At 59.4% G+C, this 24,447-nt stretch overlaps 8 protein-coding genes across 8 annotated transcripts; 3 read left to right on the forward strand and 5 right to left on the reverse strand.

Annotated features, from left to right (window-relative positions):
- Positions 1 to 1,334: 1,334 nt before the first annotated feature.
- BJ171DRAFT_503106 (putative AX110P protein) lies at positions 1,335 to 2,891 on the reverse strand. The gene is made up of 3 exons (XM_053110837.1): positions 2,551 to 2,891; positions 2,054 to 2,392; positions 1,335 to 1,885 (listed from the first exon to the last, which is right to left on the reverse strand). Exons 1-3 carry the CDS (start codon positions 2,818 to 2,820, stop codon positions 1,427 to 1,429), a joined length of 1,068 nt encoding a protein of 355 aa, XP_052967223.1. The 5' UTR covers positions 2,821 to 2,891; the 3' UTR covers positions 1,335 to 1,426.
- Positions 2,892 to 3,909: 1,018 nt separating this feature from the next.
- On the forward strand, positions 3,910 to 5,508 carry BJ171DRAFT_561932 (uncharacterized protein). The gene is made up of 3 exons (XM_053113247.1): positions 3,910 to 4,301; positions 4,434 to 4,618; positions 4,741 to 5,508. Exons 1-3 carry the CDS (start codon positions 4,162 to 4,164, stop codon positions 5,307 to 5,309), a joined length of 894 nt encoding a protein of 297 aa, XP_052967224.1. The 5' UTR covers positions 3,910 to 4,161; the 3' UTR covers positions 5,310 to 5,508.
- BJ171DRAFT_503113 (glycosyl hydrolase family 85-domain-containing protein) lies at positions 5,509 to 9,638 on the reverse strand. Its single transcript, XM_053110838.1, has 9 exons — positions 9,273 to 9,638; positions 9,037 to 9,126; positions 8,713 to 8,789; positions 8,491 to 8,614; positions 8,187 to 8,337; positions 7,748 to 7,976; positions 7,393 to 7,582; positions 7,035 to 7,144; positions 5,509 to 6,923 (listed from the first exon to the last, which is right to left on the reverse strand). Exons 1-9 carry the CDS (start codon positions 9,460 to 9,462, stop codon positions 5,832 to 5,834), a joined length of 2,253 nt encoding a protein of 750 aa, XP_052967225.1. The 5' UTR covers positions 9,463 to 9,638; the 3' UTR covers positions 5,509 to 5,831.
- Positions 9,639 to 13,082, reverse strand: BJ171DRAFT_458849 (Oligosaccharyl transferase STT3 subunit-domain-containing protein). Its single transcript, XM_053108390.1, has 7 exons — positions 12,917 to 13,082; positions 12,619 to 12,702; positions 12,387 to 12,474; positions 11,664 to 12,265; positions 10,161 to 11,469; positions 9,930 to 9,986; positions 9,639 to 9,820 (listed from the first exon to the last, which is right to left on the reverse strand). The coding sequence occupies exons 1-7, from the start codon at positions 12,939 to 12,941 to the stop codon at positions 9,760 to 9,762; spliced, it is 2,226 nt and encodes a 741-aa protein (XP_052967226.1). The 5' UTR covers positions 12,942 to 13,082; the 3' UTR covers positions 9,639 to 9,759.
- A 147-nt stretch (positions 13,083 to 13,229) lies between these two features.
- Positions 13,230 to 15,721, forward strand: BJ171DRAFT_503117 (uncharacterized protein). The gene is made up of 6 exons (XM_053110839.1): positions 13,230 to 13,556; positions 13,675 to 13,918; positions 14,318 to 14,429; positions 14,564 to 14,582; positions 14,725 to 14,828; positions 15,149 to 15,721. Exons 1-6 carry the CDS (start codon positions 13,307 to 13,309, stop codon positions 15,377 to 15,379), a joined length of 960 nt encoding a protein of 319 aa, XP_052967227.1. The 5' UTR covers positions 13,230 to 13,306; the 3' UTR covers positions 15,380 to 15,721.
- On the reverse strand, positions 15,722 to 19,424 carry BJ171DRAFT_567759 (uncharacterized protein; the record flags this gene model as incomplete). Its single annotated transcript, XM_053113485.1, has 15 exons — positions 15,722 to 15,819; positions 15,958 to 16,020; positions 16,144 to 16,346; positions 16,444 to 16,532; positions 16,617 to 16,725; positions 16,828 to 16,902; positions 17,049 to 17,191; positions 17,346 to 17,445; positions 17,555 to 17,709; positions 17,786 to 17,870; positions 18,001 to 18,041; positions 18,203 to 18,348; positions 18,469 to 18,898; positions 19,037 to 19,049; positions 19,136 to 19,424. Coding segments are annotated over 15 exons (2,029 nt in total), but the record flags the coding sequence as incomplete, so codon positions are not given.
- Positions 19,425 to 20,174: 750 nt separating this feature from the next.
- BJ171DRAFT_458851 (Thiolase, N-terminal domain-containing protein) lies at positions 20,175 to 22,635 on the forward strand. Its single transcript, XM_053108391.1, has 8 exons — positions 20,175 to 20,310; positions 20,453 to 20,492; positions 20,712 to 20,796; positions 20,911 to 21,026; positions 21,189 to 21,301; positions 21,397 to 21,493; positions 21,586 to 21,881; positions 22,004 to 22,635. Exons 1-8 carry the CDS (start codon positions 20,232 to 20,234, stop codon positions 22,417 to 22,419), a joined length of 1,242 nt encoding a protein of 413 aa, XP_052967229.1. The 5' UTR covers positions 20,175 to 20,231; the 3' UTR covers positions 22,420 to 22,635.
- A 282-nt stretch (positions 22,636 to 22,917) lies between these two features.
- BJ171DRAFT_581358 (nucleotide-diphospho-sugar transferase) lies at positions 22,918 to 24,054 on the reverse strand (the record flags this gene model as incomplete). Its single annotated transcript, XM_053114098.1, has 2 exons — positions 22,918 to 23,293; positions 23,480 to 24,054. 2 exons carry the CDS (start codon positions 24,052 to 24,054, stop codon positions 22,918 to 22,920), a joined length of 951 nt encoding a protein of 316 aa, XP_052967230.1.
- Between the last annotated feature and the right edge of the window lie 393 nt (positions 24,055 to 24,447).

The raw sequence follows: 24,447 nt of genomic DNA on the forward strand, positions 1-24,447 counted from the left end.
TGTCGGAGACTCGGTTGGTGAGGTCGGGAGACTGGGCTGGACACAGGAGCGGCGGTGAACGTGGGAGGATGCCGTCGCTGGTGCCGTTTACAAGTCAAGGTGCGAATGTCGAGACAGCGCCAGATGATCCGAGACCGACCGGAGGTTCGTGTTCGGGGCGATATACTCTCTGGCAGGAAGGATTTGTTCAACGAAAGGGTGCTGGGTGGCCGGACACAGGAGCGTATGCATGCGTCTGGATGGAGCGACAGAGAGCGAAGGCGAGCAGAGCATGAGCAGATGCAGATGCAGACTGGACAAGCAAGACCGAGGACAGTGTTCACGAGGGAAGGAGCAAACGGGCGAACGAGAGCGCCTCCAGAGAGTGCCTCCAAAGCAGAGACGCCGACAGGAGGGAGAAGGAGCAGCACAGATGGGCTTCGAGAGAATGAATCGGGCCCGGGACACGGATATTTACCGATGCGAGAGACACGACGACCAGGAAGCGGCGGCGGCGGCGGCGGCGGCGAGAAAGACTGCTGTTGTTCGCGATGCGATGGGGCGGGAGATCCAAGACACAGGCAGGGTAGTCCAGGATGCCGATGGGAAGATCCAAGTTGTGGATGGGGAAGATCCAGGAGGAAGGATGGGGGAAAGATCCAGCCAGCGGGCGGACAGACAACGGCAGCAGGACATGCGTGGCCAAGTGCAGACGCAGAGGAGCGTCCTTGCCGCGGCGGTGTATGAACGCTCATGGGACCGGCGGGCCTTTGCGGCAACGCGCGCGCGGGCCACAGCGGCCACAGAGACAGTGTGCGGCGACGCGACGCAGCGGGGTGCCGCCGCGTTGTTTGCGGGCGCGCCCAGCAGCCCTGACGCGGGCACAAGCGGTCCGCGGGCGCAGGGCGGGGGGCGCCAAACAAGCGCCGGGCCGAGTGTGCGTCGAGGCGACGCGTCTCCGGCAGCGCCAACGACGCCAACGCCGCGCCCGCACGAGCGGAGTTGCTGGTCCCTGCGCCTGCGCCCCTGTGGCAGTGCGGTGTTGCGCTGTGTTGAACTGTGTTGCGCTGTGCTGTGCTTGTCCGCTGTTTCGGCATGGTGGATCCGTTGGGCTGCACCTAGAATGACACTGACCGCGTCCGCCATGCAATCATGGTCATGTCCACCATGTGTCGACCTCAACCCGTCCTCGACATCGACATCGACATCGACATCGACATCGACCTCAACCCTTCGTCGACATCGACATCGATATTGACATCGCCGCCGACCATCGATCCGCGGACACTTGTTGATCTCGCCCAACGCTCCGCTCGCCGCGCTCCACCCTCCGCTCCGTCGCTGCGGTTCGCATGTGCTGGGCTTTCGACGGTTTATTCGTTGGCGTCGGTCGCTCCGACTCGCCGGACATGCAGGCGCCGCTTCTGGCCGCCGCAACTCCCGGAATCTACAGGCGCACTGGGGTGCCGTTGTTGAGGGCGCTCGTCCAGATGGCATCAATCACCTGGTGGACCTTGAGGGTCTCGTCGCTGAACGTCTTGGCGCTCTTTCGGCCGGCAACGCAGTCGGCAAAGTCCTGGATCATGCACTGCTCCTGGATCACATCGCCGACAAAGGCCTTGCGCTCCTCGGCCTTGCCGATCCCAGCGGAGACGTAGTACGTCGCCGTCGTTGCCGGCTGGAACTCCTCGGGGGACGGGAAAAAGTTGACCGTGCCGTCGAACGGCAGCACAAAGTCGTCCATCCACAGGCTCTTGTCGAGACCGGTGATGTCGATGCGCTGGATATCTGTGGCCAGGAACGAGACCTCGAAGGTGGATGTGCGGCCATCCGTCCACTTCATGATGCCCACGAAGATGCGGGCCGCGCCGGTCTCGGGGTGGCGCTCGACAATGTGTCCAACGACCTGGAACCAGAGGCAGAATGTCAGTGGACTGCAGGCAACGCCGGCTCCGCTGCTCCAGGCTGAGGCACATGCGCTCAAAGGCAGAGTCCTCAAGGGCAAGAGACGGCGTGTGGCTTCGAGATCAAGTAGAGCACCAGACTCCCATATGGCCGCCCGAGCTACACTCACCTCGACGGGCAGCTCGTAGCCAAAGACAAAGAGCGAGTAGCGGATGTTGTACCATCCGAGATCGCCCAGGACGCCCGTGGCCTCGAGGTTGGTGTTGAGTCGAATCTCAGACTTGGGGTCCATGGTGTGGCCAGGGTACGAGAAGCGGCTGACGACAGAGCGGATGGTGCCGAGCTCGCCCGACTCGATCGTCTTTTTGATCTCGGCAGTGCGCGGATGGTGCACCCAGAAGGTACCGTCCATGAAGACGACGCCGTTGGCCTCGCAGGCAGCAATGATCTCGCGCACCTCATCGGTGTCGCGGCCCACTGGCTTCTCGACCAGGATGTGCTTCTTGGCCTGAAGGGAAGGCAGTGGGACGGGAGGCATATGGCACGAGGTCAGAGACAAGTGGCAGCACGATCGGATACTACTCCTCCGCTATTGGAGCCCAGAGTCAGAGACACTCGATTCGCAAAACCGGATCATCGCTTGCACCGCCAGAATCCCACACAGACCTGGGCGGCCTTGATGCACCATTCTTTGTGCAGCAAGCTGGGCAGCGGGATGTAGATCGCATCAATATCCGTGCGGGAAATCAGCTCGTCATAGGAGGTGCAGACGTTGGGGATATCGTGCTTGGCGGCAAACGCCTGGGCCTTCTCGAGCGATCGGCTGGCGACAGCGACGACCCGGTGGCCAGCGCGGTGGATGCCGTATCGGACGACCTTGTGGGCGATGCCTCCGGGGCCGATGACACCCCAGCGAAGAGCAGACTCGGCAGACATGGCGTGCGGTGGTGGTGGTGGTGGTGGCGGCTGCGGTGGGCGGTATCGAGTCGAGCCGGCGGATGCTGCGGGGACGATGATGCTGTCGGCGTCAAAAGTCCCAAGCGCCCCTGGATATGGGCTGCACCAGACCCGAGCCACGGGGCGGGCGGGTGGGCAGCACCCAGCCGCGGCAACAGCCCGGACCAATGGGCGGCCGGTGGCGGCAGCAGCAGCTGCGCGCGTGGGGTCGGGCGTGGCCCACACCCCTTGCTGGCTCCTGTGCCACAAGGTCGTCCGCGTCGCACACCCGTCAGCTGATCGCGGGCCCACATCAACACAGCTCCGGCTGGACCACTTGCGCTGCGGCCCGCGGTGCGACCAAGGCCGGTGCCTGGCGGTTGCGGGCCCACTGCGGTGATGGCTGCACATCGTGGGGGGGGGGCGAGCAGAGCAGCCCATGGCCATGGCCTGCGATCGTGATGCGCAATGACGGTGGGCTGCTGGAGATGGGCCGGCGCTGCTGGCGATCGGCTGGCGCGGAGGCAGCAGAGGCAAGCAGGACGGGCGTTGGTGGGCTGGGATATCCCCTGGCCCGATCGCGCTTGACTCATGCAGCGCGGCTGGGCCGCGAATACCGGCTCGCATGGGCGAGGCTGGTCAAATGCAGCCGACGTTGGCGCTGGAGCCACCCAGCCCGACACAGCGACGGACGCTCGCGGCGGGAACTGTCTCTTCCCTGTGTGTCTGGCTCTCTTGCTGCCCGATCGATCGATCCCGCGTGTATTCAGCCATTCCCTCGGCCAACCAGCACCAAGCACTGGCAACATCATCTGGGTTCTCCCGGATGGTTTGCCTTGGGCAGAAACCCTGGTGCTGGCGTGTTCCGCCAGCAGGGAGACCCCGTGCACGGCCGGCTCGTGCATCGGTGCGACCGTGGCAGTGCAGAGTCGTCACCTGACAGTGGGCGAGACGCGTCGACCGCCACAGCATCAACACGAACAACAGCGTCAACAGTATCAACACGAACAACAGCGCTGCAGCACGCTCTGTGCCCGTCACTCGCCCCCTGTGGCGCGCGGCGTCCCCAAACATTGCTGTTCGCCGCCCCGGTCCGTTGTCGCTCTCGTCACGCCGCCAGCCAACTCTCCCGTCCATGGTCTTGCAAGCCGCGCGAGGCCAGCTGCTGCCCCCCCTCGCTCTTTGTCGTCGTGGAACAAATTTGATCTGGCTCGTCGCCGTCGCTCAAGGCCACGTCATCCGCATCGCTGCTCCCAGCCCCTGGCGCTATAAAACGAGGTGGCTGCCTCCGTCCTCGCTGCACCGCCATCGCAGGCTCCTCAACACACGCACCCCTCCGCCATGACTTCCACCCACGAACAACTCGAGACCAAGGGCTACGTTGTCATCGACAACCTCATCCCCGAGGACCTCTTCAACTCCCTCGTCGAGGCTGCCGATCGTGTCATCGCCAAGGGCCGCAACTCTGAGTGGCGCGAGAGGTACGTCCTGCATCCGCTGACGCAGCCCAACGATCCGTCATCCCCGAGCGGGATCACCATGCGCTCCTGCCTTCGAACAACCAACTTGCCTTCGGTCTTGTAACAGTTTCCGTGCTCACACCCGCTCCACAGACGCACCGTCGGCAAGCAGTTCCCCCCCTGGCCCAAGGACGAGGCCATCCACGATATCTGGGGCGTGCAGCACGTCATGCACCCCGATCTCGGCGAGCCCGTCTTTGCCCAGTACTACGCCTCCGAGCCCATGCTAAAGGCCATCAGCGAACTCCTTGAGGTCTCTCCCGACCAGCTGCAGCTTGGTATGTTTCGCATCTGCAACTGGCTGCTGGTACTGTCGCCATCCGTGCTGCGTTTCGCATCTTCATATTTCCATGCTGATCCCCATCTCGCCTCGCTCGCTCGCTCGCTCGCCTCCCAACAGAGCTCTTCAACCTGCTGATCAACCCCGTCGACAGCGAGTTTGCCCTCACTTGGCACCGCGACTGCATCGAGGTCAACGTTTCCGAGGAAGTCGAGCAGGAGCGCCTCAAGATCCCCCACTATGGCACCCAGTGGAACACTGCCCTCTATGACGACTCGTGCTTCATCTTTGTCCCCGGCTCGCATAACCGCCTCCGCACCCCCGAGGAGCGCCGTGTCAACATCGAGGAGCCCTACGGCCACATGCCCGGCGAGGTTGTCCTCCACCTCAAGCCCGGCCAGACCGTCTTCTACAACAACAACCTCCTGCATCGTGCTCACTACCCCAAAGGCGTCAAGCGCGCTACTCTTCACGGCTGCATGGGCATCACCACCGGTGGCCCCACCCGCGCCCAGAACATCTTCCAGCACGGCCTCGACTGGATCAAGTCCGATCGCTTCCGCGAAACCCTCCCTGCCACTGCCCTCCCTCTGCACGACAACCTGCTCCGTCTTGCCGAGGCCCGCAAGGACGTCAAGCTCGAGTACGACCACCCCAACGACGGCTTCGTGGTCACCAAGGAGGCCTAAACGCAATGCACATCCCCCTGTCGTCAACACCGACCCCTCCATACCAGTCACTCCTTGCAGATCGTCCTCTGGACTCGACCACCTCGTCTCCGTGCAAAGCTTTGTCTCATCTGATATCTTCAGCCTCGGCTGAGAACACCAGAGACCCGACAGATTCCTGCACGTGTATATGTTTCTGTTCACCATTTTCAAAATACAAATGCAAAACCAGGGGACACCCCAATCTCCCCAGATGCCGCAGGAGCTGTACCAATAGTGCCGGGGTCCAGCCGATCGTGGCATTGGACGAACATGTGTTTTCAGCCAGGATCACAATCGGCAACTGAGGCTTAACAAGCAACCAGTTGTTCAGGAGGGGGGAGAGTGAGCGGTATTGGGGTGGTAATTGTGATATGACAGCATCGACAGGAAGGCCGGCCAGGTCGAACAGAACAGAGCCAATATCATCGAGGTGGACGGATAAAAGCCAGTGCAGCTGCGATCGACAGAAGCGGCGGCTTGCCCCCTCTAGTTTGGTCTCGTTCACAGTTGTATCTTCTTGGCGACACGCTCAACAATCTGTCCAATCGGGTTGTAGCCCACAACTTCAACGTCCATCGGCTGGGCGAACGTCTCGGCTGCAGACTTGGCCGCATACCAGAACCGCGTACAAAATGACGTGCCCGTCCACTGTCCGTTCACATACACCTCCCATCGATCGACGGCTGCGTCGGTGCTCGGAAGGTTCTTGGGTTCCCACACGATCGTGACGGCTTCTCGGACGGCGCCACCATCGCCATCCTTGGCAGGTTCGGCCTTGATGACGCGGATGCTTGTCGAGCTCGACTGCTCAGCCGGAGCATCTGAAGCAGCGTATTCACTGGTTCTCCAGACCCGCACCTCGCCAACGTGGACGGCGACATGGCCGTTGCCAGCTGGCGCAGCGCAAGTAGCCGGGCTGGCGAGCGCAATGCCACTGTTCTCGCCAAGGCCAAAGAAGCTGCCGTCCAGAGATTCGCCGTCGTGGCCGCCAGCAACAACAAATCCGATGCCAGAGACCGATATTTCTTCGTCGTCTGTCGAGGCCAGCTCCTTTCCCAGGTCAAAGCCAACCGTCGTCCAGCCGTACTCGTCCGTACAAGTGGCATCACTACCCGAGGCGTGCCCGGATCCGCTGTCGGCCGCATTGCTGCCAAAAACAGTCCAGGCAATGGGATCATCGTTCACGTGGAGGGTTACTCGGATCCCGACGCTGATGGGGGTTGCCGACTGCAGCTGTGACTGCGTTCTGTCGATTCGGAAGCGCCCTTCGACTCGGGTGTCTTCGGTCACGCAGACTCTGGCCTTGAAGGTTTCGGCCACAAACCCAACCGGGCCCGTGGCGTTGCTCTCGGCAAGCTGATGGACACCGGCATCCGTGAGTCGAATCGCCAAGCTCGAGCCGCCGTTGTAGGCCACACCGGTCTCCACTCCAAGGCCCTTGATGAGCATCACATAGGGCAAGACGCTGCTGGTGGAGTGTTCAAAGGTTTTGGCATCGGCATCGAGCTGGAGAAGCTGGATGTGGTCGATTGTTCTATATGTTGGCGGAATCGACTGGCGGGAGAGGTGGAACCACGAGCGCTGGTGGATGGGCTGCAAGAGAGCAAGTTGCCAGAGTCAATGACCGGATGCGAGACGACCTTGGAGTAGCAAAAACCCCACACTAGGATCTAATTGCCAAAGAAACCACTCGCGTCTTGTTACCTTGCCACGAATGTGGTAGGCGTTGCCGTGGCCCTGGTCAAAGTCGGTGTAGAACATTGTCTGGGTGCCGGCAGGTCGCTCGGGAACATAGGAGCGAATGCATCCCAGATCTGGGGGGCGATTCGTCACCGACACGGCAGCCACCGTCGATCGCAGCAATGGTAGGTGTCGGTGGTGCATATGGAATGGTGCGTATGGATGGTGTGTCAGTAACACCGATGGATCGGTACATGCAAAAGAGCGTCCGCGTGAATGGCGCTCAAGCCGTAGGTCCCAAGGCAGCGCACATCCAGCGTCGACCAAGGCTCGCCTCCGGGCGGCCGAACCGAGCATTTCGCAGACGCCATCCTCTAGTTACCGCTTGGGTCCTCACGACCAGAAGAGGGCTTTTCGCCAGGTGCCGTTGGCGGGAATGGAACGGGGCAGTGGGGGTCGACCCAAAATCGTCGGTCGCTCAGCTCGAGATGCTTGCTGCCAAAGAACTCGTACGTCCAGCCCGGAGCAAACAGGGCCGTTGACGTTTTGGCCTTGGAAATGACGCGCAGAGCCTGGACAGAGTCCAACAGGCCGAAGGAGTCCAGAGGGGCAAAACAGCGAGAGGAGGGATGTCAGTCTTATCGAAGGGCACTCGAGCGTATAAAGACACGGAGAGACAGCACGAGGCCAAACGCATCAAAGGCCACGCCGAACAACATTCGAGACGTAAAGCTGACCTTGTGGCTGTTGTGGCCGCCGCCTCCGAAGGTGTTGCGTCCCCAGACGTCGATCCCCGTAAAGACATCGCGCTTGCGGTTGCCGGCTGCCGCAGCACTAAGGCTTGGGAAGTTGCTCCGCCAGGTGTAGTTGATGAAGATGCCGTCGGTGACATCGAAAAAGATCTGGTTGGCCGGGCTCAGGCGGTCCTGCCAGCGAATCTCGCCCGTTAGGACCAGCGAGTCGTACCTGAGCCAGGCCGGTGGGAGAAAGTGAGGTGGAGGACATGGACATGTAGTCCGGCTTATGCTCGTGGATGAGCCATCATCGCCCGAGGTGCCAACGCAGCACACTAGGCGATCCTAGAAATCACACAGTCAATCACACAGTCAATCACACAATCACACAATCGCACACCACAGCCCAAGTCCACGAGGGGCTCTCTCGAGCCAACCCTACCAAATCAGCAGCGATCCAGGAATGGTCTCGTGGAGTCGCATCTTCAGGTACGACAGAAAGTGGGCCAGGGCATACGCCCGTCTGGGATGGCCCAGAGGAGCCTCGATGTTGATGAACCAGCCATCAAACTTGTAGAACTGGGCGATCTCGACTGAGGACATGCATTTTAGTTATTTTTTATCGATCAGGGCAAGCATGCAGACGACGCCTCCGCCAGCCCGATCAACCGTCTGTCAGTATATCCCGAACGGCTCAGCAGCACGACGTTGCCTCCTCCCCCCCCCCGCCGCATAAGTCGCCTTACCAAGTTTGTCGGCAAAGAACGGAGAAAACGCTTCTTCGTCAGTGATGCCTTCGATGTAATCCGGGCCATAGATGAGCTTGAGGTTCTCAGAGACTCCGGGCTCCCACTCTGTAATCAGCGTTGCCTGTGTTCCGTTCCGTCGGTGGAGACGACACGGCATAGGTGAGGGTAAGCGGCTGAATGGGAGGATGCGTATATCAATACCACGCACGCTCTGCTCACCAGCATCTTGACGCCGTTCCGATGGGCGGCATTGGTCCAGTTGACAGGCGGGACGGCGCCACGGGCATGGCTAAAATCTGTTTGGCAAGGGTCGGCTGATGAGCCCCGTTCTTCAGCAAGGTCCTAGTCCCTGCGCTGGATCACGAAGCAGGCATCGCATGCATGGTGCTGCTCGGTGTGGTTGGCCTACACAGCCGAGGATTCCGCCACTTGTTGTCGCCGGCCGTTTCATCGTCTCTATCGGCCGGCCCGCTCGCTCTCTCGGCCGTTCCTGTCTGCTCGTTCCAGGAATGCATGAGACATTGGAGACAGCGGACGGCTTACAGATGAAGATGTCTACAAACTGCCAGTACTGGAATGAGTAGAGATTGTCATGGTTCTGGAGACCCTGGATATACTTGTCCTCGCGGTAGCCTGCAGAAGGGTGATCGGTAGGGAGGTGGCTGTTGGGTGAGCCTGACGCCATGTCCGGCCAAGCTGCAGACGGACAGGATATGGGAGACTCGTGGTGCAGTCGGCGACGCTACGCCGCACCAGGCTGGGCCAGACCAGCATCTTACCGCCGGCCATGTCGTGGCAAAAGATTATCTGCCCGGGCGACTCGTGGTCTCCCTGGCCAGAGGCACTGGCTCGTGGGCGCCATGCGATGCCGGCGACGTTGTGCAGGTCCTTGTCTGTAGGATGCCAGTTCGCAATATCGTCCATCGAGGCCAGGGGCGCCGAGCACGGGCAGCTGTCTGTGGACGTCATCGTTGGTGGCTGGATGGCTGGATGGCTTGAGGGGCGAGATGCAGCAGCGAACAGGAGAGGGAAGCCAGCCGCGGATGGATTGGCTTTCGCTTTGGCCAGGGCGGCGCCCCCTGGGCCACGCCACCGCAGGGCTTGGGAAGGGCTCTCGTCTCTCGCCTCACACTGCTGGCCTTGTCTGGCGGTGTCTCGAATATATTAGCGGAGGGCCAAAAAGAGACGGGAGCGCAGGGATCACGCAGGCATGAGCTGTGCAGGCACGATTATTCTCTGGTCTGCTCGAGACCCGGTCGCTCAAGCTCAACCACGAGCGGGCTTGTTGGAGATCTTTCGGACACGTCTGCGACGCTTCTTGCCAAAGCTGTCGATGAGGGGGGCATGAACGGGAGAGTAAGGGCCAATTCAGATCCGCTAAAGCGTGATCCGTGCGCTCTCCCTGCATGTCGCCATGTGCTCCCAGTGACCCATACCTTCCGGCAGCCGACATGGTTCGGCCAATGTTGTCGGGCTTCTTGACTTGATAGATACTGATCGCCGCAACCACAGACAACGAGAGACAACCAGAGACAACCAGAGTCAGCGACAGACGGCTCCCGAGTGGGCAGTACGTCCCGCACACAGTCCGAATCGAGCCGGCTTGCAAGGAGCCCGGTCGAGGCAGTGATGGTGCTCGCCAGCTCGGTTGGACAGCGGCTGCTTACCGGACAATCAGATTCTCGGAGCTGTAGGCTTCGTCCACGACGTTCAGCTTGATGGGCTTGCGCGGGACCGGCTGGTTGCGGACGCGATCGTAGGGCTGCTGGCCGCCGTAGAGCTCGTGGAATCGATAGTACGACAGCTTGTACATCAGGCTGTTCTTCATGGTGGGGGTGGCGCTATCGTCGACACGGTACTCGCCGCGCTCGGTGAAGAAGTTGCGCTCGGTGATGTCGTTGGGGTAGACGCCCTCGCCGATGCGGATCATCCACAGGAACTTGTTGATGTCGTCGCCAGAGTAGCCCAGCAGACCGCCAAAGATCACCAGCACGTAGTCCACGTCGTGCTTCAGCATGACGTCGTAGGCGACATCCTCGCTCGTCGACATGGCCTTGCCGACCGTGGCAATGTGGGTATTGTTCCAGGTGTTGTTGTCGACCAGGACGGTGCGGTTGGCCATGCCGGTGATCTGGTAGCCGTAGTCCCACCAGGACATGATCTTGGCATCGGCGGGGGTGTTCTCGCGAAGCCAGTAATAGGCCTCACGGAAATCATCGATGATAAGCTGCGAGCCATCGGCACGGCGCGAGGCCAGCACGATCGACGGAGACGAGTAGGCACTCTGGGTAACCCAGGTGCAGTGCCAGACAAAGAGGATCAAAAGACCAGTGATGGCCAGGACAACGGGCAGGTTGCTCGAAAAGGCCAGATAGGATGTGGCGGAACGCTTTTCCTTTTCTTTCTTGTCCTTGGCGTCCTTGGTGTCCTTCTTGTCCTGGGTGTCCTTCTTCTCGGCGGGGGTGGCGGCAGCGGCAGCCGGCTCATCGCCGTTCAATCGCAAGTGGCCTTCAAGCAGGGTCGACACGGCGATGGCAGCAGCAATGCAGACGACGGGAGTGAGCGTGAGCATCAGACGAACCATGACACCGGCAAAGTACGAGGCCGTCAGAGCGTAAATGATCACAAAGACGTGCTCCTCGCGCAGCTCCTTGAAGCAGAAGAAGATGCCGGCAGGGAAGAGAACAATCAGAATGTGGAGATCAAAGAAGAAGGAGGTCCAGGCGGTGGGCTGATGCTCCGAGACGGAGGCGATGATGGGGATGTGGATCTTGGCGTAGCCCGTGTCCCAGAGAGAGTAGAAGCGGCCGGTCCAAGGGGCAACGAAGCCGCTGAGGGTCAGGGCAACCAGGGCGGCGACTCCAACGACGAAGCAGATGCCGACAAAGATGTACAGGAGCCGCTTGAACTGTGCAGACGAGACCTGGCTACGGAGCAACTCCACAAAGGCAACGAGCTGCAAGAGACCAAAGATGCCTTTGTGTGCAGTCGGGCAAGATCAGAAGCGGAGGGCAAGATCAGAGGTGGAGGGCAAGATCAGAGGCGGAGGGCAGGATCAGAGGCGGAGGGCAGCATTGAGTCAGCGTCATGATCTGTGATCCAGCAACAGCCAGCACGAAGCGACGCGGCGATCTAACGCTAGCTCCAGCGGCAGCGGCAGAAACTCTTACCCAAAGCAGCCATATGCTCGGAGGTGCGAGTGGGCTGGAAGCCGACAAAGGGAATCTGCATCGACGAGAGCGTGCCGATCACATAGAAGGTCGAGTAGGCCACATACAGGCGGGTGGAGAAACGACCCATCAAGATCAGAGCAAAGGCGTGGAGAGGGATCAGGTTGATGATGAAGACGTAGCCACCCCAGGCGGACACCATGTAAAAGTAGAACAGGGCCGTCAGAGTGCCGTAGAGCGCCGAGCCGGTCTTCAAGGCCTTGATCCACAGGAAGAAGGTGAACATGAGCAGGAAGATGGCAATGCCTTCGTTGTCGTAGCTGCCGGCAACAGAGCGCGAGATGTAGCCGGGGGCGATGCCGATAAAGAGCGCGGCAAGGAGGCCGGCCGAGGTGTCCTTGATCTCGGAGGTGAGGCAGTAGGTGGCAAAGGCGGTGAAGGCCGAGAAGAGGGGAGCCAGGAACACACAAACGTTGCGGATATCGATCGGGAAGTTGAAGAAGTTGAGGATGCCGTGGATCAGGCCCGAGGTGACCATGATGCCGGGGTACACTGTACCGCCGACAACACGTCCCAGAGGATACCAGGAGAGCTGATCAAACCTGGGGCGAGCCAAATTGGCAGCCACATTGGCAGCAGAAACGATGTGGGCTGTCAGATGCCGTTGGAGGGGCCAACCAGCACGATCGCTGCCACGGCGATGAGCAGACATGCGGCGCCTACCAGTTCAGAAAGTCGTAGAATCCATTCTCGACGAGCTGCTGAGTGGTGCGGTAGTTGAACCAGGGATCGAACTCGTGGATGACACTCTCTGGTTCACGGAGCGCGGACAACAGCCCAATGAATGATCTGGGGGGTCAGCCGCGGCGATCGTCGTTGGTGGTGGACAAGCGCTGCCGCCTTTCTCTCCGCGGAACGGATGTCGTAGCATCTGTGAATAATGATCGAGACTCACCAAATCGAATGATCGAGAAGAGACGGGTCGAGAAGGCCATGATGCCAATCAGGGCCAGAATGACCACGCGGAGCCATGCTGACTCTGGAGGAGGTGAGAGCACGATTGAGCCGTTGGTTAGGCGACATCCATGAGCACAGTGCAATCAACCGCCGCGTAGTGGGTCTCGGTTGTACCCAGCAGTAACTTATCAACGCGATGTGCGATCGGATGGGCGAGGCCGGATGGCTACACGCCCCGAGCGAGTATCTGCTGGGGTGGGGGCTGGTTGGCATCGCCGTAACAGCTCTGGACGTACCCGAGGAAGTCGACAAACCAAGCATGGTGGGAAGACGTCACAGGCCGCGGAGCTGGGCAAAGTGCAGCGACGGGGCGTGGGGGGGGGCGACGGGACGGGTTTGCTGGAGTCGACCGGCAGGATGAGGGCCGTGCTGACGAGGGAAGAAGGGCGGGGGCTGGTCAGGCCAGCAGCGAGATGGCGAAAGATCCTGGAGATTCTGCGAGCAGCGGACAGAAGGCGCTGGCTCGAATGCGGCGCGGCTGGAACCGGTTTTTCTGCACAAACACAACCCAAAGGGCAGCCGATCGAGTTTGTCTCCAACCGACACCGACCTGCCTGCCTGCCTGCCTGCCCGCCTGCCTGCCTGCCCGCCTGCCTGCCTGTTTGCCTGTTTGCTTGCCTGCCGCAATGAGAGCGCTTGCCTGCCCGGCCCGGTGGTCTGCGAGACAGCATCGGCACATTCCGCTGTGTGTGCTGCCGCCACGATCGACCCTGCATCCCGTGTGGGGCGCCTCGGTGCGGTGGTCCTCGCCCAACACCGCCTTGCAGCTGGATCGCCGGTTCAGCCACTCGCTCATCAAGTCTGCCGAGCACGATGCATTTGTGGAGCACCTGAAACGCCAGTGCCCCTCCAAGCCTGCTCGGATTTTCATTATCGGTACGAGCGAGCACCCGGCCCTCTCTATCGGCAAAGCTGTCTCCCACACTTGCGATGATCGTAGTTATCCGATCGCACTGCGATTCCGACTCACTTTGGCAACTGACTGCACCGACAGGGCTGGTGGGCATGTTCTTCAAGCTGTCGCTGAAGCTCTTCTTTAACGTCAAGACCTTCCACAAGGAGCGGCTCATTGATATGGTCAGCAATCGCGGCGAGCGGCCCCTCATCACCGTCGCCAACCACTCCTCCACCATGGACGACCCGATGCTGTTTTCGATCCTGCCGACCTCGGTGCTGCTCGGCGACCCGGACAAGATGCGGTGGTCGTTCGGAGCCAAGGAAGTTGTCTTTATCAACGAGTACGTTTCCCGATGCGGCAGGGAGAGGGGCGGATGCCGGACCACAAGCAACTTACTTGGCCTCGGTCTGAGACTGCGGATGGGACATGATCGTGGCAACATGGCAGTCCCGGTGCCAGCAAACCGATGCTGCGAATCATCGGGATCGCTCGGAATGCGCTCGCTCGAAGCATCTACGGGCGCTGTGCTATCTTCCAATATCGGGTGCTGCGCTTTCTTTCAATATCGGGCGCTGTCTGTCGCTGTCAAGCTGCTTGGCATTCGATCTGTCCAAAGGCGCCAGTCGGATAGATGGGCAGTTGGACAGATGCACACATGGATGGTGACGGCCGTTCGTGTATCTGCATCTGCAGCGATTGTATGCATGCCGACTCACCCGATGTCCGTTTCCGCACTTAGTCTGATAGGCAAGTTCTTCTTTGCTGGGAACGTCTACCCCATTGTCCGCGGGAACGGCATCTTCCAGCCCGCCATGGATATCGCGGTCGACAAGGTCCAGAACAACCAATGGGTGAGTCTCACTGGATGCGTATGCGGCCTCACTGGATGCGTATGCTGCCTTTCTGAATTGCATATCTTGGGTGCATGAGCGTCGGTGCCTTCTGTGCAGCCGTCTGACTGAATCGTGCTGGCTGTGAATGGCAGGTCCATCTCTTCTCGGAAGGTAACGCAGATGAGCGCCATCGATCAGTCCGAGTAGAGCGGTTTCGATTTGGAGCGAAGGGATTTGCGCATCTTGCTGTGACCCCGATCGAACGGAGCCAGGTCTAGCTCTGACGGAGCGACAACCAAATCTACCTTGACAGCGCGCATCAACCAGGAAGATGAAATGGACCGGTTCAAGTGGGGGGTCGCCCGGCTGATCATGGAGAGCAAGACGCCGCCGGTTGTAGTCCCGTTTTGGCACAAGGTGAGTATCCCCTATTGTCCTGCACTCGTGCATCCGGCAGTTTTACGCCCTGCCGAGTTGCGCATTTGCAGGTATATTGACGGGCAAATCATCCACATTCCGAAGAGCTAACTCATTCTTATCTGGTCTCAGGGTGAGTAGTGCTCGTGACAGACAGGGTGTGCTGTTGCTCGGCCTCGAACCGGTGAATGGAGTTGCCTGCAGCACTCTACGCGCACAGCGGCGGAACAGCGCGACTCGACGGTGTTTCCGAGACACAGATCCAAGCTCGGTATCGCCATGCTCTGTTGACCTCGTATGCCGCATATCTGATTCTGCCAGGCATGGTCAAGGTGATGCCAGAAAGCAGTCGCATTCGCCTTCCGCGGCCGTTCAAAACCCTGGTGCTGGCATATGGCGAGCCGATCGACTTTAAGGATCTCCTTCCAAAGCTGCAAGGAAAGGACCTTGCCGAGACTCGCTCCAACATCACCGAGTACATCCGCTCCAAGATGATCGAACTTCAGCGCCAGACCGAACTCCAAATGAAGCGGGACAACATCCAGGCGTGATGTCGTGGAGCCGCACGGGCTTTCCAGCATGCGCGTCTTGGATGCAGGGGCTGTCCGCGCGGTCAGCTATCTATGTATGAAACTAAAGGGCAGGCGCTGTGGCATCTGTGGATGCAGGACAGCGGCCTTTGGGGCTCAACTTCCAGCCCTCACCACTGCGGCAGATTTTTCCAGGATAGAACCAAGGTTGTGTTGCACCTGCCCTCCCCACCCCTCTCCTCCTCCTTTCCTACTTTGAGCCATATTTGCTCGCCCCTATCCATTTATTGCCCTTGCATGTCACTTTTCCCTTCACTATCGGCAGAGCTGTATGAAGTAAACTGTTTGAAATCTCCAACATTCAGTCCGGTGGCTATGTATCTGGGAACGCAGGGAACTCGGTGAAGATGAGGTCGAATGTAGGCACGGATGGAAGGTGCTCGATGGGCTTGGGATTGTATCTGCACGAGGCGACCGAGAATCAATCGGGTCTTGGCGTGAGCGTCTATCGCAATGCTCAGGCGTCTGCAAAGCCCAAGATTCGACGACACCCGACAATCAACAGAGCCCGGCAATCGCCGTTGGCCAAGTATTCGTACCTGAATCCGGAATCCACTGAGTTCCATGGGACCTCGGACGGCCTACCGGCTTCCTTGGTGGCTCTGGGTGCACATCGATGACGAGGCAAGCGGCGTTAACAACAGCCGCAGGTGATCAAGCAGTATCTGAGTCGGCCCATCCCAGGACCAGGACCAGGACCAGGACTGGAGGCGAGCGAGACTCACCCGAGACGGCTGTCACTTTCCTCAAGATAGTTCAGGGCAAGACACATTTCGATGCAGCACTTTCTCAGCCGCTCCGTGGCGTCCTGCACCGTCGACATGCTTTCAAGCGAAAGCAGCCCTTTGGCGCAGAGCGAGTACTCTGGATCGGTTTCTGTGTATCCTGTTGATGGAGTCCTCGACTGGCTGAGATCTGCATATGGGTTCTATGGGGCGTGCATTGGACGTGTCAGACTGATGGATAGCGCACGATGAATCTCTGTCCAGACATCATCGCCGACGTCTTGCTTAGGTTGCACTCACCCAGCTCGAAATTGGCCCAGGTGGGCGCTTCTTGAAGAGCTCGGGAATCGTCTCGGTCGACAGATCCGTCCGGTTTGGAGAGCTCCTCTCTGTCATGCACAAACGCAACACCGCCTCAGCAAATAATCGAGTAAGCGCAATCAGTCCAAGGCTGACACGACATGGATGCGCACCAGTCGTGTCGAGGGCTCGCAGGGAGCGGCTTGGGATCGGAGCGGAGAACAGGTTGGGGTTGGGTCTCTCGATTGGCTTGTAGCCGTGCTGAATCTCATACGGGATCGTCTGCCAATGCAAGGCGGTTTGTCAGAGCTCATACAGTTGATGGCAATGCGCTAGTGTCTCACGCCAGTGCCAGCCAGGCGAGGTGATGCCATGACAGCCTACCACAGGCGTAAGTTTGGCCGGGCTCAGGAGATTTACATGCTTGATCGCATCGACGGCATTGATGGGCGACTCGGTCTTGAATCGGAGCCGCCAGAACAAGCATCCATCCATAGTCAGTCACAACAGCGACGACCAAGAATCAAGCCCATTCCAAGCACAGCAATGGCCTTTTGTCAGTGCTATCCAAAGCCCATAGACAGCAAAGCAGCGACGGATGTTACCAGGAAACAAGGTCTTCGGGATACTTTTGGCGGCGCAGTTCGTGGTCTTGCTCCCATGGCCAGACACTCGTCGAGGATGTGGCTCACGCACTCGACATTGAGCGGCTTTGATCGTGTCGTCAGGCTCTTGGGATCGTCGAGATCTTTCGAATCGGCGCTCGGTCAGATTGCCTGTGCGCTCGACTTGCTCCGCCTGAATCGGCGGTGCCCTTGTATGCAGCCCAGATCGCTGTATGCAGCCTAGATCGCTGAATGCAGCTCAAATCGCTGTGTGTAGCTCAGATGGCCGCCACTTACCAGTCTCAAATAAGCGCTTCAACTTGGCAAGGCGTCTATCTGCCCGTTTCCGTATGATGACGGTGCAGACCGCCTGGTAGAATAAATTCTCGACCCGTTGCTGGATCGCACATGCCGGAATGAACCGTGATGATGAATGACATGGGCGCTGCTCTGTCGCCGTTCATACACATACGATGCACATGCACATGTCTGGGCTGGATACGGACCTGGTTCTGCCACTCCCCGTCGTCTCGCCGCGAGAGATGATGCAGCGATAGCGACTGTTCATTGACGATGACGACCCGGGTGTTGTTGAACACTGTCGCGGCGCTCGGAACGACACGGAGGTTGTCTTCGAGGCACTCAACGACAACGTTGTCGTCTGCGCAAACAAATCACAAACAGACATCAGCCCGTGCATGCGAGCGACACAATCAGGCGCCAAGGCCGATCGCTACCTTCGACAATCGGCACCGAGACGCTCGAGGCCCCTTCTCCAAGGCACACAAAGCGGCGCAGCTCCTTTGATTTTTCAAGCTCTTTCTGCAAGGAATGAACCAGGGCGGAGGGATGGATTGGGATGTAAGTAATATGAAACTGCGTTCCGAAACGATTCTTGTGTGTTGTAATTGGTGGTGCTTGACGATACAGAATTCCAAGCAGTCGCCCATACCCGGTTCTGCACATCCATGGCAAACAGGTCGCGCTCCTTGACTGAGACCCGAGGTATAGCGGATCATGAATTGCCAACGCAGCGAAGACATTATGTGCCAGCAACCATCGCAGAGTCGCATTGGGTTTGCCGACCGTTTGGACAGCAGTGGCGGGACAAGAGCAGCAGCAGCAGCAGCAGCAGCACAGCTCAAGCGGCAAACCTGGACTGGACTCGGCCGTTTTCTTGGTCTTAGTTGAAGGACGACGCCGCTTGCCTCCCCTTCTTCGCCCATGCTTCCGTTCGGAGGCAGTGGAATGTGTTGCCTCCATGGGAGCGGTCGGCGTTTCCTCGCTCTCGGTGTCGTGCCTATTGTGAGGTGAGGTTGCCGCCAAGAAATTGTTTAGATACCATGAAGAGAAATCGGTCAAGAACACTGCGCCGATTCAAACGCTGTGCCCTGAGTCTCGGATGTATGGCGATACTGACGCTTTCAGCAAGTCCGGGAGCAGCAATTGGGTCGTGCCGATCAACCGGCAGCAATGTGGTTGTGCGGCCAGCTGAGAAGTCATGAGTCCCAGGCGAGCCGTTGTCTTGCGCAAGTTTGTTGGACTGAACTGGATAGTAACAGGTGTTTCGGAGCCAACGTGAACGGTTCCTGGAAGTACCAAAGGGCTCAGAAACCGCTCAAGGACAAGTGCGACTGATGCCCATGTGCCGAGAGCCAGGACAGAGTTGGTACCTTTCCGCGGCCAAACGGTGAAGGGATTGGGCTCGGGAGCGTCCTCAAAATAGAACTCATAGTCGAATTCGACCGGGATTTGCGACCGGAGCATGATGATCTGCTTCGCTGCTTCGCCAATGGGGCAAGGATCAAACCGGATCTGCTTGGGAATGATGTTGCGGATGGCTGGGTAACCTGCTCATCCGCAGAGATGCATGCACAGATCAGATACTTGGGGGCTTCCCTCAGCTCGAGTCTATCCATACGATCTGCGGCGCTCGCTTCGGTGAGTGAAGCCTTGAGTGAAGTCTTGAGTGCAGACCAGCTACGAACCGTGCAGCGAAACCTGCGAGCATCGCGATACGGCTGTGGTTAGTTGCGGGTCGGTCATTCCTCCAGCAGCAGCAGCAGCGGTCCCTGAGACACGCGTACCTGGTAAGCGTCCCCAGCCGAGGAGTAAATGGTAACGACGTCATGGTAATATATCCATTCCGGAGGATTGAAGATCACATCCAGCTCCTCCGAGTCGCCGGGGATCAGATCGCCCTTCTTCTTGAGATGCAGCTTGAACACGGGCGAAGCCACGACCGAAATCAGAACGCGCAGCTTGGACTTTGACACATTCTGGATGGTAATTGTCTGCAGGTGGCTTGTGTTGAGGCTCGGGCATGGGAAATGGACGATCTGGGGGGTGATGCGGATGCTGGGCCGAGTGTGCATGTGGGGCTGGGAGGAGATGCAGTTCAAGTAGCCCTGAAAGCCAGTGGAAGCTCTGAATGCCTCTGATGCGGTGACCGAAGAAGCGACAGACCTGCCGAAAGGGCGTGAGCGGGCTGCAGCGGATTACGGAGCACGGCCTGGAGCGAACAGGCGCAATCCCACCCGGGCGACAGCCGGGCAATACGAGGTGTGTGGGAACAGCGCGGCCACACAAACTCTGGGCGAAAGCGGCGGAATCACAGGGGCAGCCAATGTGAAACGGCCGCGAGCCCAGCGCCGGCATGGCATCCGCATGACCGGCGGGGAGCGTGGGAGGAATGTGAAAGCGAGGGCGTTGGCCTGGGTTGGTGGAGGGCGATGCCGATCACGGATGCTGGTGGGTGATGGCCGGCTCTGACGATCGGGAGAGGCAGAGGATGATTGGCGAGATCGAGAGGGAGACCGAGAGGGAGATCGAGACGCATTCCAGCAGAGGGGCTTGTGGCGACCAAAGAAAACTTTGACAATGCTTTCGGCCATCCGCAATGGGACCGGCTGTTGACCATCGTGGTTGGAAGCCGTGGTTGGCAATCGTTGTTGGCAATCGTTGTTGGCTCGCACGTGAAGTGCAGAATCTGCTTTTCCTTTGTTCCGACGCTGTCCGCACATGCAAGTGGCCGGGGCTGCAAACACCGCCCGGCCGTCACGTTGGTTGTCGGCAGGTATAAAAGCGTCGCCGGCCCCCGCTGCCCAGAGACCTCCTCCATCCAAAGCCTCTGCCAACGATCGCACTCGCCCGTCTGCCTCTTCGTCGCCATCTGCTCCCACAATGTCTGCCGACTCTGCCTTCCGCCGCACCAACGTCCTGGCCAGCCATCTGTCCACTGGCGGCAAGCCCGTTCCTGCCGGTAATTCATGTCCTGCATCTGCCAAGAGCATTGCACCCGGACAAGCGACAACCTGGGGCCACCGATGTCCGTGTCCTGCTTTGCAACAACAATCGCTGATTCCTCTGTTCTTACACCGCCTCCCTCCTCGATCGGCATCCAGCCCATGCCGCCAAGAGCCCTGACGACGTCGTAATCTGCGCGTGAGTGGGCGATGGTTGCAATGTCGTTCGGATTTGTTGGCCCTGCCATCCCCGCCCGATGAACGCTGCCCCCTCGATTCATGTGCATGATATTGGTGGCTTCAGCGCCAAGTTGTCTCTGGCATCCTGAGCGATAAACGCGCTGACCGCCATCTGCATCGTCGCCATCTGCATCGTCGCCATCTGCATCGTCGCCATCCGCATCGTCGCCATCACCAGTGCATACCGAAGTGCCCTCACCAAGGGCGGCAAGGGTGCCTTCAGAGAAACCCATCCCGAATACATCATGGCCAGTGTCCTCAAGGTAAAGCTCAACGCCCCACCGAGCTCAAGGTGTTCAGGCCAACCCCGTCCTGGCTGCATTCATAGTCGCCACTCACCTTCCTAACCGTTCTTGTGCTCCTCTGTCGTCCACCAGGCCCTGCGGGAAAAGTCCAAAATCGACCCCTCTCTGGTCGAGGATATCCAGATCGGCAATGTCCTGATGCCCGGTGCCGGCGTCACCACCGCCCGAATGGCTGCTCTCTATGCGGGGTGAGTACTGAGCCATGCGATTGCAAGTCCCAGTAATGGTTCACAACGCTATCTTTGCCGATCCGATTCGCTCGGCAGTTCGAGAGCACTGCGCCGTGCACCGATGGTTCCGCCACAGGAGTCACTCGGCCCATTTGAGTCTAACCAGCAGCGTCTCTCCAGCTTCCCCGACAAGTGCGCCATTGCTGCCGTTAACCGACAGTGCTCCAGTGGCCTGACGACCTGCGCCAACGTCGCTGCTGCCATCAAGGCGGGCTACATCGACATCGGCATTGGTATGTATCCGGCGGCCAGCACCCACCCGGCCGGCGATTTGGTATCATATCCTTTGATCTGTTCGCTGATTCATTCGTCTCGATCCCACGCGCAGGCGCTGGTGTCGAGTCCATGACCATGTATTATGGCCCTGGCGCGATGCCCTCGGATCTCTCGCCCACCATGACGGATAAGCAAGAGATTGCCGACGTGTAGGTGTTGCATCTCGAGCTGCGCTGTTTGCTGCTGGTCGCGGCTGTTGCATTCCCGATTGCTACTGACGCTTGCTCGCTCTGCCCGATAGCATGACCCCGATGGGTATCACTTCGGAGAACGTCGCCGAGCAGTTCAAGGTCACCCGTGTCGAGCAGGATGCCTTTGCTCTGCGCTCCCACACCTTGGCTGCCAACGCCCAGAAGCAAGGCCTCTTCAACGACGAGATCGTCCCCGTTACCCTGCCCGACGGCACTGTCGTCACCAAGGACGATGGCATCCGTGCCACCACCGCCGAGACCCTGGCCAAGCTCCGCCCTGCCTTCAAGCCCAACGGCTCGTCGACCGCCGGAAACTCGTCCCAGGTCACCGATGGTGCTGCTGCCGGTAAGGAGGCACTAGATGCTTGCTCGCTGCTTTGATGCGGCTGCCAACGCCGCTGAAAGGACAGTCCAGCGCACATGCTGATCGCACTCTTCCGTCGTTTCCCTCGTCTGTCCGCGGATCAGTTCTCCTCGCCCGTCGCAGTGCTGCTGAGCGCCTAGGTCTGCCCATTCTCGGTCGCTGGCTGGGCTTTTCTGTTGTCGGTGTCCCTGTGAAGATCATGGGCATCGGACCCGAGAAGGCCATCCCCGCCGTCCTCAAGCAGGTTGGACTTTCGATCAGCGATATTGACGTCTACGAGATCAACGAAGCATTTGCCTCTCAGGCCGTGTACTGTGTCAAGAAGCTCGGCATTCCTGTCGAAAAGGTCAACCCCAAAGGCGGTGCCATTGCCTTTGGTCACCCCATGGGTGCTACGGGTGCTCGCCAGGTCGCCACGCTGATGCCCGAGCTCAAGAGACAAAAGGCCAAGTACGGCCTGGTCTCGATGTGCGTCGGCATTGGCATGGGTGCCGCTGCCGTCATCGAGAATGAGCAATAAGCACCGCGTCCAACTACAAGGGGAGGGGAGCTTCAGGAGCCGTGGAAAGCCTCTCCTCCACTGGGCCGATCGGGGCACTCTGCCTTCCAACAGACTCTCCCTGTAGCCGACCAGGGCATGTGTCCCACCAACTCTTCACAACCAAGCGCCCTTGAGAGCACTCAATACATCATAGGTAATCAAAACGCAATGACAGAGCACCGTGCATCCAGCGCGTGAGAGTGTATGGGTGCCTGGGAAGCGGATTCGGCAGCGCTTCCAAATGAAGTACGAAAGCTCTGCTGTGTGCGGTTGGTGCGGGACAATTGCATTTGTATTGAATGGGTTCGTGAGCAACATGGCTCAGCGACAAGCCCGAGGGCGGTATCAGTCACTCTTCCGTGAACAAATGCATCCGCAGGAGACAGCGCTCGGTCAGCGACGCAGGGACATGCATTTGTAGCGGAACGTTGACAATATCTATGGCAAGATTGCGATCCTGCCCTGAGCCACCGGCGGCTACAGTATTCCGTCCCATCCAAACACCTCCACGAGCCTCGGACAGTGGTTGTGGAAGAGCGTGCCCAGGACAGACTCGCTCGGCAGAAGGGTATCGTTTTCGAAGCCCTTATGCCACCAATGAACGCCGATCGAGTTGTGGTGAATGGCTTCCATGTGGCGGCAGTGCTGTGCGGCGGGCTGGATGAACAGCCTTGAGTCGGACCAGTGCACCGGATAGAAGCTCTGGTTCCGGGTGATGACCAGGCCATGGCAGCTGGGATCGACTCCGGGAGGATACTGGCCGTCCCAGGTCGTCAGCGGATCGGAGGCATTCTGGGCAGCGAGGCACTGCTGGCGGAAAGTTCGGGTGACGGCATAAGGCCCATTTTCGGCCCTGGCATGTGAACAGCATCGTGTGAATTCGAGACCGACTACGGACCGCCTCAGCCTCAGACAGCGACCGCAGCAGTGTTGTAATTGCTCGCTAGACACTCTGTGACTCTAGATGGCACACGGCAGCACACGGCAGCACTCAGTCGTCGATCTGCGGCTGCATCGATATGATCCAACAACAACCCACCAGTTCCAGCCGTTGAACCGGTTGATAAACTCCTCAATCATGTGGGCAACGAACGGGTCTTTTGGCGGAAACGCCATGACAGCGTTGTTGATGAGAGACTCGTCTTCGAGCACTAGCAGCCGATGACCCAGCGGGAAGGGCCGCACCGAGATGATATCCATGTCGAGATAGATGCCGCCATGCCGCCACAGGGCCGCCAGACGGAAGGCGTTGCTGAGGTTCTGGTCGATCCAGTGCGAGAAGGTGTGCCATCGCTGGTTGAACCAACCCTCGAGCGGCGTTCCCTTGAACATGTGCTTGTGATCCAGGCGCTTGATCCACAGCCGCTTGGAAAAGATGGCCGAGCTCCAATAGGTCGATGCGTTGGCCGAGGCGTGGAGCTCAAATGGGTCTGCGGTATAGAGGACGACTTGAACATCGGGGTTGCTTCGGATCGCAGCTTCGAGCGAGCACAGGAACGCCGGATGCGACAGATTGCGGTTGTAGAGGATGAAGTGAAAGAGCGGCGGGATCGGCGCGCGATTCAGTCGTTGTTCGGCGTGGTCGTTTGAGAGGAGATGGCTGATAGGAGCCATGGGTCTGTCCAACCCCGGGCAGACGGGCAGTTCGCCCGCCCCTGGCAGATCCGAATCGACCAGAAGGAGGGCAGGAGACCGGCTGAGGGCTCGGCTGGTGATCAGCAGCATCGTCAAAGCGACGAGGATTGTCGCGTAGAACAGGCCGTCGTATCGTGGGAATGATGGCAGACCAAAGCCCAGGCGACTCAGGCGAATCATTCTGGCGTTGCCGAGTGGCAATGAGCAGCGAGGTTGGATGGATGGGGCGAGCACTGGTGGCGGCATGCTTGATATGGGCGGCCGGGCCTCCGGACCCACATGCGCTGCTCGGCGGCTTCATGAGAGCCCGCCACTTCCGCCGGAGAAGCCATGTCGCCCAGAGGCCGCCAAAAATCCAAAACCATCGGCTCG

Source organism: Polychytrium aggregatum (assembly GCF_025602895.1).
Source record: "Polychytrium aggregatum strain JEL109 chromosome Unknown BJ171scaffold_16, whole genome shotgun sequence".
In the NCBI taxonomy this organism is placed as follows: domain Eukaryota; kingdom Fungi; phylum Chytridiomycota; class Chytridiomycetes; order Polychytriales; genus Polychytrium; species Polychytrium aggregatum.

What these genes read in the sequence shown, in the direction of transcription:
- BJ171DRAFT_458851 (XM_053108391.1), top strand. Translation starts at nt 20,232, where the DNA reads ATGTCTGCCGACTCTGCCTTCCGCCGCACCAACGTCCTGGCCAGCCAT. An exon ending in ATGGCTGCTCTCTATGCGGG is followed by an intron (nt 21,027 to 21,188) that starts GTGAGTACTGAG and finishes GCGTCTCTCCAG; the next exon opens with CTTCCCCGACAAGTGCGCCA. An exon ending in CACCGATGGTGCTGCTGCCG is followed by an intron (nt 21,882 to 22,003) that starts GTAAGGAGGCAC and finishes TCCGCGGATCAG; the next exon opens with TTCTCCTCGCCCGTCGCAGT.
- BJ171DRAFT_458849 (XM_053108390.1), bottom strand. Translation starts at nt 12,941, where the DNA reads ATGCTTGGTTTGTCGACTTCCTCGG. An exon ending in TTCTACGACTTTCTGAACTG is followed by an intron (nt 12,266 to 12,386) that starts GTAGGCGCCGCA and finishes GGCTCGCCCCAG; the next exon opens with GTTTGATCAGCTCTCCTGGT. An exon ending in TCCGAGAATCTGATTGTCCG is followed by an intron (nt 9,987 to 10,160) that starts GTAAGCAGCCGC and finishes TGCGGCGATCAG; the next exon opens with TATCTATCAAGTCAAGAAGC.
- BJ171DRAFT_503106 (XM_053110837.1), bottom strand. Translation starts at nt 2,820, where the DNA reads ATGTCTGCCGAGTCTGCTCTTCGCTGGGGTGTCATCGGCCCCGGAGGC. An exon ending in GGTGCATCAAGGCCGCCCAG is followed by an intron (nt 2,393 to 2,550) that starts GTCTGTGTGGGA and finishes CCTTCCCTTCAG; the next exon opens with GCCAAGAAGCACATCCTGGT. An exon ending in GCTACGAGCTGCCCGTCGAG is followed by an intron (nt 1,886 to 2,053) that starts GTGAGTGTAGCT and finishes CTCTGGTTCCAG; the next exon opens with GTCGTTGGACACATTGTCGA.
- BJ171DRAFT_561932 (XM_053113247.1), top strand. Translation starts at nt 4,162, where the DNA reads ATGACTTCCACCCACGAACAACTCGAGACCAAGGGCTACGTTGTCATC. An exon ending in AACTCTGAGTGGCGCGAGAG is followed by an intron (nt 4,302 to 4,433) that starts GTACGTCCTGCA and finishes CCCGCTCCACAG; the next exon opens with ACGCACCGTCGGCAAGCAGT. An exon ending in TCCCGACCAGCTGCAGCTTG is followed by an intron (nt 4,619 to 4,740) that starts GTATGTTTCGCA and finishes GCCTCCCAACAG; the next exon opens with AGCTCTTCAACCTGCTGATC.
- BJ171DRAFT_503113 (XM_053110838.1), bottom strand. Translation starts at nt 9,462, where the DNA reads ATGACGTCCACAGACAGCTGCCCGTGCTCGGCGCCCCTGGCCTCGATG. An exon ending in GTTTGTAGACATCTTCATCT is followed by an intron (nt 8,790 to 9,036) that starts GTAAGCCGTCCG and finishes CTTGCCAAACAG; the next exon opens with ATTTTAGCCATGCCCGTGGC. An exon ending in GGAACGGCGTCAAGATGCTG is followed by an intron (nt 8,615 to 8,712) that starts GTGAGCAGAGCG and finishes AACGGAACACAG; the next exon opens with GCAACGCTGATTACAGAGTG.
- BJ171DRAFT_503117 (XM_053110839.1), top strand. Translation starts at nt 13,307, where the DNA reads ATGAGAGCGCTTGCCTGCCCGGCCCGGTGGTCTGCGAGACAGCATCGG. An exon ending in TGCTCGGATTTTCATTATCG is followed by an intron (nt 13,557 to 13,674) that starts GTACGAGCGAGC and finishes CTGCACCGACAG; the next exon opens with GGCTGGTGGGCATGTTCTTC. An exon ending in GAAGTTGTCTTTATCAACGA is followed by an intron (nt 13,919 to 14,317) that starts GTACGTTTCCCG and finishes TTCCGCACTTAG; the next exon opens with TCTGATAGGCAAGTTCTTCT.